The sequence below is a fragment of the Camelus ferus genome, chromosome 6 (genome assembly GCF_009834535.1).
Source record: "Camelus ferus isolate YT-003-E chromosome 6, BCGSAC_Cfer_1.0, whole genome shotgun sequence".
NCBI classification, from domain to species: domain Eukaryota; kingdom Metazoa; phylum Chordata; class Mammalia; order Artiodactyla; family Camelidae; genus Camelus; species Camelus ferus.
In genome coordinates, this window is record NC_045701.1 from 38,546,538 (window position 1) to 38,560,394 (window position 13,857).

The 13,857-nt window shown below is 31.5% G+C and overlaps 1 protein-coding gene across 3 annotated transcripts in view; it reads left to right on the top strand.

Moving 5' to 3' along the window:
* ARHGAP5 (Rho GTPase activating protein 5) overlaps window positions 1-13,576 on the top strand; it is a 61,015-nt gene extending 47,439 nt beyond the window's left edge. For all 3 annotated transcript variants that reach the window (XM_032481849.1, XM_032481850.1, XM_032481848.1), the window contains exons 4-7: window positions 2,268-2,345; window positions 4,782-4,913; window positions 6,062-6,167; window positions 9,966-13,576. In XM_032481849.1, the coding sequence (XP_032337740.1) occupies window positions 2,268-2,345; window positions 4,782-4,913; window positions 6,062-6,167; window positions 9,966-10,293 (644 nt within the window). In that variant the 3' untranslated portion in view covers window positions 10,294-13,576. The remainder of the gene's footprint in view (window positions 1-2,267; window positions 2,346-4,781; window positions 4,914-6,061; window positions 6,168-9,965) is intronic.
* Window positions 13,577-13,857: the final 281 nt, after the last annotated feature.

Below are 13,857 nucleotides of genomic sequence, written 5' to 3' on the forward strand. Positions count from 1 at the left end.
TCGCCAGGCTGTCTTCCAAAGTACCTGTACCATTTTGCATTCCCTCCAGCAATGAATGAGAGCTCCTGTTGTTTTCCACATCAGCCTTGCCAGCAACTGGTGGTGTCAGTGTTTTGGATTTTGACCATTCTAATAATGGTATCTCATTGTTGTTAAAACTTACAATTCCTGAGTGTTGTGGAGCATGTTTTTATGTGCTTATTTGCCATCTCTGTATCTTCCTTGATGAGGTGTCTGTTAAGGTCTTTGTCCTGTTTTGCAATGGAATTGTTTTCTTATTACTGAGTTTTAAGAGTTCTTGGTATATTTTGGATAACAGACCTTTAGCAGATACGTCTTTTGTAAGTATTTTCTCACATTTTGTGGCTTGTTTTCTAATTCTCTTAACATTGTCTTTCACAGAGGAGAAGTTTTCAATTTTGATGAAGTCCAGTTTATCAATATTTTTTCTCCAATTGTATCTTTGATGTGTTGTATCTAAAAAGATACCACCATAGCCGAGGTCATCTAGTTTTCTACTATGTTGTCTTCTAGGAATTCTGTAGTTCTCCAATTTACATTTAAGTCTGCGATCCATTTTGAGTTCATTTTTGTCAAGGGTGAAAGTCTGTATCTAGATTCATTCTTTTGCATGTGAATGTCCAGTTTTTCTAGCACCATTTGTTGGAAAGACTATCTTTGCTTTGTTGTATTTATTGCCTTTGCTCATTTGTCAAAGATCAGTTAACTGTTAATGGGTGTTTATTTCCGGGCTCTCTGTTCTGTTCCATTGGTCTAATTGTATGTTTTTCCCTCAATACCATATTATGTTGACTTACAGTAGTTTTATAGTAAGTCTTAAAGTCAGGTAGCATCAGTCTTCCAACTTTGTTCTTCTCTTTAAATATTGTATTGGCTTTAGGTCTTACCTTTTCTATATCAACTTTTCAATCAGTTTATTGATATCTGTAAAATAACTGCCTAGGAGTTTAATTGGGATTGCACTGAATCTGTAGATCAAGTTGGGAAGTGCTGACATCTTGATATTTTGTCTTCCTATCATGAACATGGTATTTCTCTCCATTTACAGTTGACCCTTGAATTATGTGGGCCCACTTATATGTGTATATTTTTCAACAGTAAATACTACAATACTACACATTCCATGGTTGGTTGAATCCACAGATGTGGAGCAACAGCAGGTATAGAAGTCCCACTATAAATTGTACACTGATTAACTCCCATATTGCTCAAGAGTCAGTAATATTTAGTTCTCTTTTGATTTCATTCATCAGAGTTTTGTAGTTCTTCTCATATGGATCTTATAGATGTTTGTTAGTTTATACTTAAAGGATTTCATTTTTAGACATGCTAATGTAAATGGTATTGTGTTTTTTATTTTAAAGTTCACTTATTCCTTGGTGTATAAGGGAAGCAGTTGGCTTTTGTGTATCAACTTTGTATCTTGCATCCTTCCTATAATCACTACTAGTTCCAGGATTTTTTTGGCAGATTGATTTTTCTACAAAGACAGTCATGTCATCTGTGAAAAAAAAATAGTTTTGTCTTCCTTTCCAGCCTGTATACCTTTGATTTACTTTTCTTGCTTTATTGCTTTAGCACATAGAAGAGTTTCAAGTACTTTCAACCACTCAGCCTTTTCTGACAGTCTAGAGAGGGGGAGGAGGGTGCCTTTGTTATTGCTGGCAGAGGTGGAATTCTGGTCTCCCCACTGATGTGGATGAGGAATGGGTTCCATGGTGTTTGCAGTAGGGTAGTGATAGTAAAAAATGTTTTTTCATGTTGGTTTTCTGATTGGTGATTTATTTGGGGTTTTTTTGTTTTTTCTTTTGCCTGTGCTCATTGGTGTTTCTGGGTTGCAGGCAGCTCTGTTGCTTGGTTCAGGATACAAAAGAAGCAAAAAGAAAATCCAGGAAACTCATTGTCATGTTGTTCTTCAAGTTCTAAGGTTGCTAGCCAACTTGCCTTCTCTCCACCTTTCAGGGTCTTTTGATTTTTTTATATATTGCACTCAGGAATTTTAGTTCTATTTAGTGGAAGAAGTAGGGAGAAATAGCTTCTCTTTTTGCATGGAACTGGATGGGTGAAATGGTCTAAAGCTGAAATAATCCATTAAGAACTTACTTTAAGTGAAATGCTCAAAAATATTTTATTCTTAAAAATATTTTACCACCATGTTTTTGTAAGTCACTAAGATGTAAAGAAAGTTAAGTATATTCTTTGTTGTAAATATATATGCATGTACAAAAGTCTACTTTTTCTTTTAGGATTATGTACTGAAGGACTCTACCGTGTTAGTGGGAACAAAACTGATCAAGACAATATTCAAAAGCAGTTTGATCAAGGTAAGATGATAATTATATAAAATAAAATGATTGTTTTATTATTTTTCCTTTTGAAATTTCATATGAAAACATCCTAAGGATATAGATGTTGAGGGGAGAAAGTTTTGAAGTAATATTAGAAGTGTTTAATGGAATAGATACCACAGTCAAGAAACAGGAGAGCTATAAATCCATTACCAGAATTGGAAAAGCCATAAATTGTTATGAGCTTCATCTTTGTATATCAGGGACTGAACTTATTTAAAGATGCAGTTTAAATGTTTATTGTTTCTTCCTTCATTATATTGAGCCAACTAACTAACCATTAGGAATAAAAAACAAAACTAAATTCCCTACTCGTATTGAAGTAAATCTGTATGAGATCAAAAGTTTAAATGCAGAAATGAAAACTGTAAGTACTAGGGAGAAAAATGAGTGAATATTTTTAAAATCTTAGGGTAGAGAGAGGCCTAAACTTGACATTAAACCTAGAAAGCATGAAAGAGATGGTAAATTAGACTACCTAAAAATGTAAAGCTTCCGTATGAGAAACAGTGGATAAAGCAAATAAAATCAGGAGATAAACTATAAACTTGGGGTGGCTATGGAATTTTTTTTACAAGATTAAGCAGTTCATATCAGAAGAAAGCAACCAACAAATACATGAAAATGTGCTCAGCCTCTGTCATTATAAAGAAATAATTAAAACAAAAAGATTGCATTTATTTTATTATGAGAGTAGAAAAGATTGTTCTTGGGAGGAAGGCAAGCAGATATGTTACACACTGTTGGTTGTGAATGAGTTAGGTATCTTTGCTGGAGAGATTCCATTTGTAAACATTTGTGTTACAGAAGTCTTTGTGAAGTATACCAAGGTAATTATTGCAGCATTGTTTGTAATTTTTTTAAAAGGCAGGAGGAACACACATGTTTACAAGTAGAATGCTAGATAGCCATATAAAATAATGAAGATTTATGTGTGTTGAAATGGTAAAATGTCGGGTTGTTGAGTGGAGGGTGGGATATGTGTGTGTACCTTGTTTTGAAAGAGTATTTATTGTTTAGTATTTCATTAAAAAATATTTTGTTAGAAAAACTGTTTAGACTTTACCAAATTGGTACAATTTCACTTCTCCTAATGAAGGAAGAATAGTAGTTAGTGCCAGGGCCTCTTGAATTATACTTTCCGATTTTGTTTTCTGTTTCTGCCACTTAACTGTCTTTGTGCCCTAGGGAAGTTACTCTTTAAATCTCAGCTTTTTCATATCTAGAATGGGAGTGATAAGAGTAAATAACTGAGGAATAATGAGATACAGTGCATATGATGAGTTTTCTGTGTCAGGTACCATGTTATTAAATGTTCATTGGGTAGCTGTTATTACAAAGAATGTAGCCTGCCTAAGGAAATAAGCTTTAATACATGAAAGTTTTTATTATTTAATCTTTATAATATTTTTAAATGAAATAAATCTAAATGTTCAGTAATAGAATATTATATAAATTTTTAAATCAGGGGGAATGCTTTGTAGCCATTAAAATTGTTTATATAGGGCAAACTGTAAGGGTGGTTGATTCTTGGTTAAGGATACGTGTGAGTTCTTTTTTCTTTTTTTCATTATTCTTGCAAATTTTCTGCAAGTTTGAAACTACAGTTAAATGTTACCTGGCTCCCCCCAAAAAAGTTTTTAAGTGTTGCTTATGCAATTTTAATAATTGGATAATGCCTCAAGAATGAAGTCCAATATAAAATCTATGTATGATTTGTCTTTTTTTTTTTTCCAATGAGCAGAAAAGGGCTGAAAAGAAACATGCTGAAGTATAAACAGTGATTATCTCTGGGTGATGGGGGTTATTTTTTTCCTTTTGTAGGTCTGCATTTTTACATTTGCTATCATAAGTATTCATTATATTTATAATAAGGAAAATGTGACTTTTTAAATAGCAAATTAACCTTATGATATACTTTAATATGTTTCATTCCTGTTTTTTAATTCAGAATTTCACTAAGTTTAAATTTAAACTATTTTGTATTGTAAAAATTTAAGTATAAATTAAAGAGTTGAAACTTGAATTTATATGCATGATTCCTGTCTTTTGTCTTTCTACTTATGGTCTCTTTTAAATAGCTATGTAAATAAAATGTTTTAAAAGAAAAAAGTTATTAGTAAAAGCTAATATTTAATATTGTTCATATACTAATAAGCCTAATAGCATTTTTTTTTTTTTGTAACAGAAAATTCTTCTTGCTTGATTCTCTTTTCCATTATCTATAGTTTGTCAGGCAAACATACATTAAAACAGTGGGGGAAGGATGGATGAATTAGTCTGTAAAGAAAGGTGGTCTGTGAGAAGGTGGTTGATGTCTTTGGATCTTCAAGTACCTATTTAGCTTACTTCTCCTGTAATAAAATTTAAATTCTATTGTATAAATTACAAATTTGAATTTTTATCTTGTAGATCATAATATCAGTCTTGTATCTATGGAAGTAACAGTAAATGCTGTAGCTGGAGCTCTTAAAGCTTTCTTTGCAGATCTGCCAGATCCTTTAATTCCATATTCTCTTCATCCAGAGCTATTGGAAGCAGCAAGTAAGTATAGCTGCCTTTTTTTTTTCCTGAGAGATGATGACAGTGGGTTTTATATGTTGATTCCTGTGTGTTAAAGTTGGTCATGCACTTAGAATATGTAGCTAATAAAAATTCAACTTCTAGAACTGTATCTTAAAACTGTTTTTCTTTAAAAGTTTTACCTAGCCTCTCAAGTGACTAGGTGCTCCTAGAAGTTGGTTCGTTGTACTAGAAGTTTGAGATTTGTTTTTAATTCAAACTCAAAGGCGTTGTAAGAAAAAGAAATAAATTCTTCAAATAAATGTATCTGTAATGTACCTCAGTAAAATATTACCTCTGTATGGTCTATACACATGTACATAAAATTGTTTTTAAGTCAAAAAAATTAACTTTGGCTTTATGTCTTGATTCAATTTTTGAAAAAGTAAGGAAAGTATGTGCTTATTCATGGCACCATCATTCATCCAGATGTTTCTATTAAGCAATATCTGGAAAATGAGAGAAAAGGTCTATTTGAGTATTAGGTAACCTAGTGCTTTTACTGCTTGTGAAGAAAAATATTTGATAAGCAAAGTGAATTGTAAATAAATAGAAGATGATGCGTTAAATCAGGTGTTGGCAAACTATGGTCTGCAGGCCAAATTCAACTTGCCATCTGTTTTTGGAAGGCTTGCAAGCTAGGAATGGTCTTTCACATTTTTAAATAGTTGAAGAAAATTTTATGACATTAAAATTATATGAAATTCTTTAAAAGTTTTATTAGAACACAGCCATGCTTATTTGTTACATGTTGTCTGTGGCTACTTTTGTCCAGCAGTTGCAGGATTAGATAAGATACTTAAAATACTTAGTCTGTAGCATGAATATTAAGAGCCTAACAGACTTATAAGTAATTAGTTAATTCTTATTAATATACCATTTCCCGTTTTACCATCCCCAATTGACTGATCTTCAGTTATTAACTTTACTTGTGAAAATTCAGGCTATTGTAATAGATGATAATGCATGTATTAGCAGTTTCTTTAGAACATTTTGTCTTTGTTTACCTCTCCTAATATGTTTCATACACATTCTTGATTTTCTTTTACAGTAAGCATAGCAAGAAGTTTTATCAGATATTTTTTAATGTATGAGTTTCACACAAATTTCTCACTACTTTAATTTCACAGAAATCCCAGATAAAACAGAACGTCTTCATGCACTGAAAGAAATTGTTAAGAAATTTCATCCTGTAAACTATGACGTGTTCAGATACATAATAACACATCTAAACAGGTATTTTTATTTTTCATTTTTACAAATAAAATGCACTACAGATTTCAAACTTGTAACTTTATAAATTGGGTGATTATAAAATAAAGAGGGAGACAAGCTAACATACATTCAGTTTTGGTTCTTTAAATTATTTTTTCTGTATTTTTAAAACAGATTTTTCAACAGCTTGTTTAAAGAAAGGTATATGACCCTTTGGTTCATGTAGTGATTATATAAATAATAAGTGTGGTGAGTACATTCCCTTTGTCTCTGCTCTTCTATAGAATCTTAGAATTTTAGTTATGAAATGACAGATAATTAACCAAATCAACCTATTTAAAGTTGATAAATTGAGGTTTAAAGAGAGAAATCATATGCTCAAGTGACACATCTTATGATTAGAACCCAAGTCTTATTAAAAGGTTTATTTGCTTTTTCTTTCATAGTGTGTTTCTTTTTGTATATTTTGCTTGTTTTGTTTATGGATATTCCTTATAGTGAAATTTTATCAGAAACTTGAATTCTTATTACTATCTACCTTGACTGCTACTGAAATGCAGGACATTAATCCTATATCAATAGCCCTAAATGTGTTAAGCTTCAAGTTTGTGCTTTTTTAAAATAAAGATAATCTTCGTAATGCAATTTATTAAATGAGAAGAATATTAATATTGCATAATAGCTCAAAGTTCAAGACTACAGAGTTAAATAGGCTTGGTTTTGAAACATTTTTAGTTCTGTGGCCTTGGGCAGATTTCTTAAGCTTCCTAAGTCTTGATTTTCTTAACTGTAAAAATGAGAAGACTAACACCTCACAAAGTTGTTATTGAGACTGAATAGAATTATTAGCATTTGCACTAATTTTTTTCAAAAGTCTACTCTTTTCTACTAACATTTTAATGAACTGGGGTTTGATTTTTTAGCTAATAATGTCAGTGACCAAACCAAGTACATTTCAGTCTGTACCTCTTAAAAGAGCACATTAAGCAATGTTTAAAGCTTTATTATTGTTACCAGTGTACCATAGAATTATATTAGCACTTGTGGTAATCCTTCTTTGACATCTCTCTCTCTGAGAAAATACCAGCATACATAGAATTGGAGTATAATTAGTAGAATTTTCCTCTTTTGAAAATTACCATATAAGTGATTCATGATTTAACAGATGTGTACAGGATAGTAGAGGAGATCTTACCTAATACCTTACCTAATATGGAATGTAAGGATGGTATATGAACATATTACCGTCTGGCCTGAATAAAGTGCTGAATTAAGAATCAGAGTTCATTAAAAAGCATAGGCAGAAGGGACAAAGGGAAGAGCATGTTCGAAGAATCACAGTGCTAGCCCACCATCAGTGTTATATTAGACACTGTGTTTGACTCTGATAATACAAGAATTAATGACACAGGCAAAAGCATATTGATGTGCTGAGGAACAGCAAAGAGGTCTATGTGGTTTGAGCAGAGTGAAGAACAGGACAGTGCTACTTACTCAGAGTGTAGCCTTTTGACTAGCTTTAGTCTTCAAAATATTTTACTGACACAGAGGTTGCTTTCATGTATGTCACTAAGTGCACTGTTGAGTTCCACTGACACTTATGGGGAGCAAGACTTTGTCAATGAAAAAAGCTTTTATGTTTGTTACTCTGAATGGTATGGTGAGCCACTAGGGAACTGAGAAATAATATCACTAGACTTAACTTTTAGAAGAAATACTCAACTAGACTATAATGGGTACTCTTTGTGCCAGATACTTTTATATAAGCACTATAGAAACATAGCAGTAGATAAAATACATAATGGATGATTGACAAAGTACAAAAATTAATCCATGGAGTTGTTCTTTGGTTTTATTCTCTTTCACCTTTCGTATTCAGTGAGTTATTGTTTCAAATAAGTTCTGTCTCCTAATTATTTTTCCTTTTCATTCCTCTGCCACTGCTAAGTTTAAATTTTATCATTTCTCATTTAGGAAACTCTGGTTTCTTTGTCATTGAGCTCTCTGCTAATTTTTCCTCTTGATTCTTTCTTGATTCTGATGCCATAATGATCTTTCTAAAAGCTCTGTCTGTAAAGATCACTTACATCCTGAAGAAAAAAATCGAAATTGTTTAACATTAAGTGGTTTGACTTCTTCAGTTAACATCTTCTTTCCTTTTCCACCTTGCACACACCAAATGCCACTGTATTAACTAATCACTTAACCAGAAGTATCGGTTTCTGTCTAGTCCCTTATCACATCTTAACATGAGTGCCTCAGTCATTCTCAGAATTTCAGTCTTCAGACCAACAGCATCAGCATCAGCATCAGCATCAGCATCAGCATCACCTGGGAATTTCTTTGTAATATAAATAATCAGGCCCAATCCCAGACATAATTATCAATCTGTTTTAACAAGCCCTCCAGGAGGTTCTGATACACACTGAGAACCACTGTTTTGACTAAATTACTCCTTCCTACCGTTTTACCAATGTCTATCGCTCTTTTTTTAAATTATTATTATTTTTTATTATATATTTTTTTGAAGTATAGTCAGTTTACAATGTGTCAGTTTCTGATGTACAGCACAATACTTCAGTCATATAGGAATATACAGATACATATTTTCATATTCTTTTTAACCATAAATTACTGCAAAATATTGAATATAGTTCTGTGTGCTATACAGTATAAACTTTTTGCTTATCTATATTTTATATGTAGTAGGTAGTATCTGCAAATCTCGAACTCTCAATTTATCCCTTCCCACCCTCTTCCCCGCCCCAGTAACCATAAGTTTGTTTTTTATGTCTGTGAGTCTGTCACTGTTGACTCAACTCAAACATAATGTTTTCAAGGAAGCCTTCCCAGACCACCCTCATCTCTAACTGATTTGGTGCCTTTCCTTTGTATCTTTTGACTCAGCAATTAGACTTGATGTGCATATTCTTATGTCTTTCAAATCTGTAGGTATTTTCAGGATCTGAATTTGACCACCACATAGACACACCTGACTGAGCCCACTCTACACTATATGTTAACAAAAGGTTGATTTTCTTTTGAATATTCTAATTTAGCCTCTTAACAAATAGTGTAGTGACTTTCACCACAGAACACATATTTTTAGGGCACATATTTTAACTCAAGAGGAGCAACTCCTATGTCTGGGGGGGGCAGTCCTTTGGTTTATATTTTAAATTTTTGATATGCAAATTTATAAAATTTTCCTGCTACTTTGCATACTGGGCTATTTCTTTATGTGTGAAGTGAGAGGGTTGAATAAAGTATCTAAAACTTCCTCCCAATTTAATAACTTTGAATTATAATTCAAGATTTGTTTCTTAGATTTCTTGCTTATTACGGACTATGGTAGTAGTGCTTGCTCACATATTTAAAGGACTGGATGCAAATTAGTTAATGTATGGCCATTTGTAAACTTTTGTTAAATCATAAGAATTTTAAGGTGGAATGTGTTTCTGTGAACTGTTGTCATTGAAATTAAGTTTCTAACAATGTACAAGGTAGTTAATTAACTGATTGAAAAGATCGATTTTTAGAATACTAGAAACTTAACTTTTTGAAAGTTGAAAAGTTTCCTGATTGGAGGATACAATTTTTCCAAAGTAAAGACCATCTTTGATTCTCATAAGGGATGAATTTTACTGCTTTCCTCTATTATTAGAATGTAGTTGAACATGGAATGCACAAGAAGAAAAATGTTTTAAATTTGAAGTTAAGATTTAAAAAAGGTAAAAACAAATCGTCTGAAATAGTATTCTCTAATTGTAATGAGTTTTGATTGATTTCTAACTGGTTTTTTTCCTATCATAATTTCAGGGTCAGCCAGCAAAATAAAATCAACCTAATGACAGCAGACAACTTATCTATCTGTTTTTGGCCAACTTTGATGAGACCTGATTTTGAAAACCGAGAGTTTCTCTCTACCACGAAGATCCATCAATCTGTTGTTGAAACTTTTATTCAGCAGTGTCAGTTTTTCTTTTACAATGGAGAAATTGTGGAAACTGCGAACACTGTGGCTCATCCACCACCTTCAAACCCAGGACAGTTGGTGGAACCGATGGTACCGCTTCAGTTACCACCACCATTGCAACCTCAGCTGATACAACCACAGTTACAGGCGGATCCTCTTGGTATTATATAAGTAGAAAGTGATTGCAGGCAGCCTGAAATTGGACAAAAAGCAAATCTAGACATGCATGTTTCAGGGTTCAGTAGTATACTTCATGTTTCTTACAAATAATTCACATTCAAAATGATGAGACATTTTCTCTTCGAGCTATATGGTATTCCTTATTCATTTACATTACAAATCTAAGACCATGTGCTAAGCATGACTGGAGAGGTTTAATTTTTATAAACAAAAATAGCTATAAAATACAAAGCTGCTGTTGCATGCAACCTTATTGCAATCAGTATATCATTCCTGTGGCATTTTCTGTCACATTATATTGTGAATAAAATTTTTCTATAGAAATTAAATGATTTAAAAACTCACATATATGAAACATTTAATGCTTTTCAGCCTGCTTTATGGCTGATTTTGTTATTTGATGTGCTAATTTGAGCAACTTAATTTACTTTTAGCAGTCTGTGTAGATAACTAAAAGCCCACGTAAGTATTTTATAATTTCAGGCTACTATGCCATGCTTGGAAGTTGTTTGAAAGAAAGAAAAATACACTTAACATATTTCTATACCTTCACCTTCTAAGTAAACCTGTGGATAATTTGATGGGGGTAAACGAACATATTTCTTGTACACACATACCAAGGACATGCTTGTGGCTAAAGTGAGTTGATAATGTTGTGCAAAGGATAGTTGTCACCAACTCATTTCTTTGTAGTCCATAATGAAACAAACATCTTGTATACTGTTAATTCTGTAAACAGATGCATGTTCAAAAGATCTATTATGGTCTTGTAATCTTAATCTAATATATTTTAGATATTTTAATTTTTTCCCTCTTGGGAAATACATTTAGTATAGTGCAGAAAAAACTTCATGACATTTTCATATAAGGTTATATAACTTTTCATACATAAACATGAAATTTGTTGTAGAAAATTCTTTAAACCAAACATTTTAATCTAGGGCTTCAATTTAATCTGTCCCTTGAATCTATTTTTATGTGGCCCTTAAAAAACATATCCAAAAATCCATTGCTAATATAGCAATAAAAAATACTTTGGGTACTGACAGCCTCTTTGGAGTATGTATATATAAAGTTGCAATCTTGTATTCGTATTCTTTTCTGTGATATGTTGTACTAAAATCCAAATGGCTTTTGCACCATTTTTTTAAACCAATTTTTTTCCTTTGATGTTGGTACCAGATTTGCTGTAAATGACTGCTGCTTTTGGGTTTAAACATTTTGTTAGTGGAGTTACAACCAAAACACTAAATTATGGATAAAATTTTCAGAATAGGTGGCATAGGTAAATTTTGTTAGGCTTTATTCAGAATTTGTTTATTATCAAACCATGCCGTTTTTTCCCAGAAAGGAAAAAAAAAAATGGGATTTTTTTGGTTGTTGTTGCTAGGTTAAGTTTTGTGTAGTAAAAAAAAAAATTTTTTTTTTGGTCCATGGTGTGTAATCTTCATTCATACTGCAATTTTAAGGTTGTCTTATGTGTACTATAGTAAATAGATGATTTTGAGATTTGAGGCTCCTAAGAGTTTGATTTCCTCCATTTTTTCCTAAAATAAATGTTGTCTTTCCCAACTGTTATGTCCTAGGTATTATACTTCTAATTTTAACTTCAGAATCAAGATGTTGACATGAACCAGGCTGCTGTTGAAGTACATGTATATTATAAATTATCTTATTTGTGTTGTACTCTTCTTACATGTTATTATCTTTTCTAAGAAAACAAAGTCCCTATTATTCTTATTGCAAAGCACACAGGAATTAAGAAAGTACAGTAATTTTTAAAAAGAAAAATCCGGTAAAATGTAGTATTCTTAACTTGTTCTATATTACTTATACCTATTGTCTATATAGCTTTAATTTATAGCTGTCAGTTTAACATTGGCATGTCTGGCAAAGAAAATTAAACTTTAAGAGTTTTATAAACTGTTTCTAGGTTGCTAAAGAATTTATTTTTCTACTATATATGGTATAGACAAAGCTCAAAACTATGTACAGGAAAAAAGCCTGACTATTTCTTTTGGAAGTAGGCTGAAAAGAGAATTTCCAGAACTGTTCATGTCTTCAGTTCATTGGGTCATTACTTTGCTATTGTAATATGTGAATCCCAGTTTATTTAAGCTATTCTCTTTTATACTGTGTTAACTTAACTTTCATGTGCATTTAGTACCACTTTTGTTATTAAAACTAGCATTTACCATTTTCCACATTTACTACCTTGCACCTTCCCCAAAATTTATCTCCACGTTTCTATGCATTCTATAATTGATTTGAAAAGCTTAATAGTGGGTCATTTAAAAATCTACTTTTGGTTCAATTAACCAATAGATTACAGTTAATTGAAAATTAAAGTGCGGTTTAAAGCTCAGTCTGTTACACTGAATTGATTGCGTTTGTTTTTGCCAAGGGTTTAGCTATATTTTTAAATATTAGAAAAATAATTCTAAGAACAAAATAATATAATTAAACTTTTTTCTGGTAAGTTACTGGAAGGTTTCACTGTTTAGGGATCTATTATATATGAGACTTTTTAAAGGATGAAAAGAATATTAGATAGTCTCATAATTATGGGTAAACATTAAGGCATTATATTTTATAGTTTTAAATAAAATTCCGTCTATACACATGTTGCCATCGTTTCATTTAAGCTTTAGTGATTGTAGTTTTTACAATACTGTACTTAATGTTACCTAGATTAGCAATATAAAGCATAGTGGTACTCTTTCAAATTTTCAATAAATCTATTGGAAGTCAAATTATATTCAACAGACACTTATGAGGATATACAGTTAATTTTAGAACAAAATTCCAGGCACAATGTATTTTCATTTGAAATAGTATTTGTTAGCAGTGCTTTTTTCCCTTAACATTTACAATGTAAATAATGTAGGTAATAGCAATCTAACTTAGCCAAAAAGCAGCTTTTATTTTCCATACTATATGTAAATAATGTAATTTTTTTTTTTGAGGTACTGGAATTTAATTTCTAATCTCTCTTAGATAGAAACAAAAGGGAACAATTGGAATAAATTCTTAGACCTTAGCTTCCATGGTGATTTTTAGTTTTTTATACAGTAATAATTGTGATGCTGATTGTCAACTGGATATAAATATATATATATAATTTTAAAAAGTCAAAAGTGCTTTGTTTCTTTGTTTATAATTAATGTAATTTTGTGCTTCACCCACAGGATGCTGCAGTAAATTAAATATCACTGAAGCTTCTTCTGTATAAAGAATGCTATGAATAAAACATTAAGAAGCTGTGTAATTTTAAGCTATAGTTGCCTCTAATTTTACCATTTCATTGGTAAAAATCAGCTAATTTTTTTTCATAAAATAGGAAAAAATGTTTAAATTATGTCAATATTAATGAAAGTTTTATTAGGGAAGTGTATTATTGAGCTCTTACTGTACCATGAGAGGAGATCCAAAATTTATTCTGGACGTATACATATGGATGAAAATTCAGTTTTAAAATGTTAAGGAAAACAAGATTGCACAGGTTTTTAAGACTCAAATGTTACCTGGATCTGAATTTTGAGCTGTGGCTGGGCG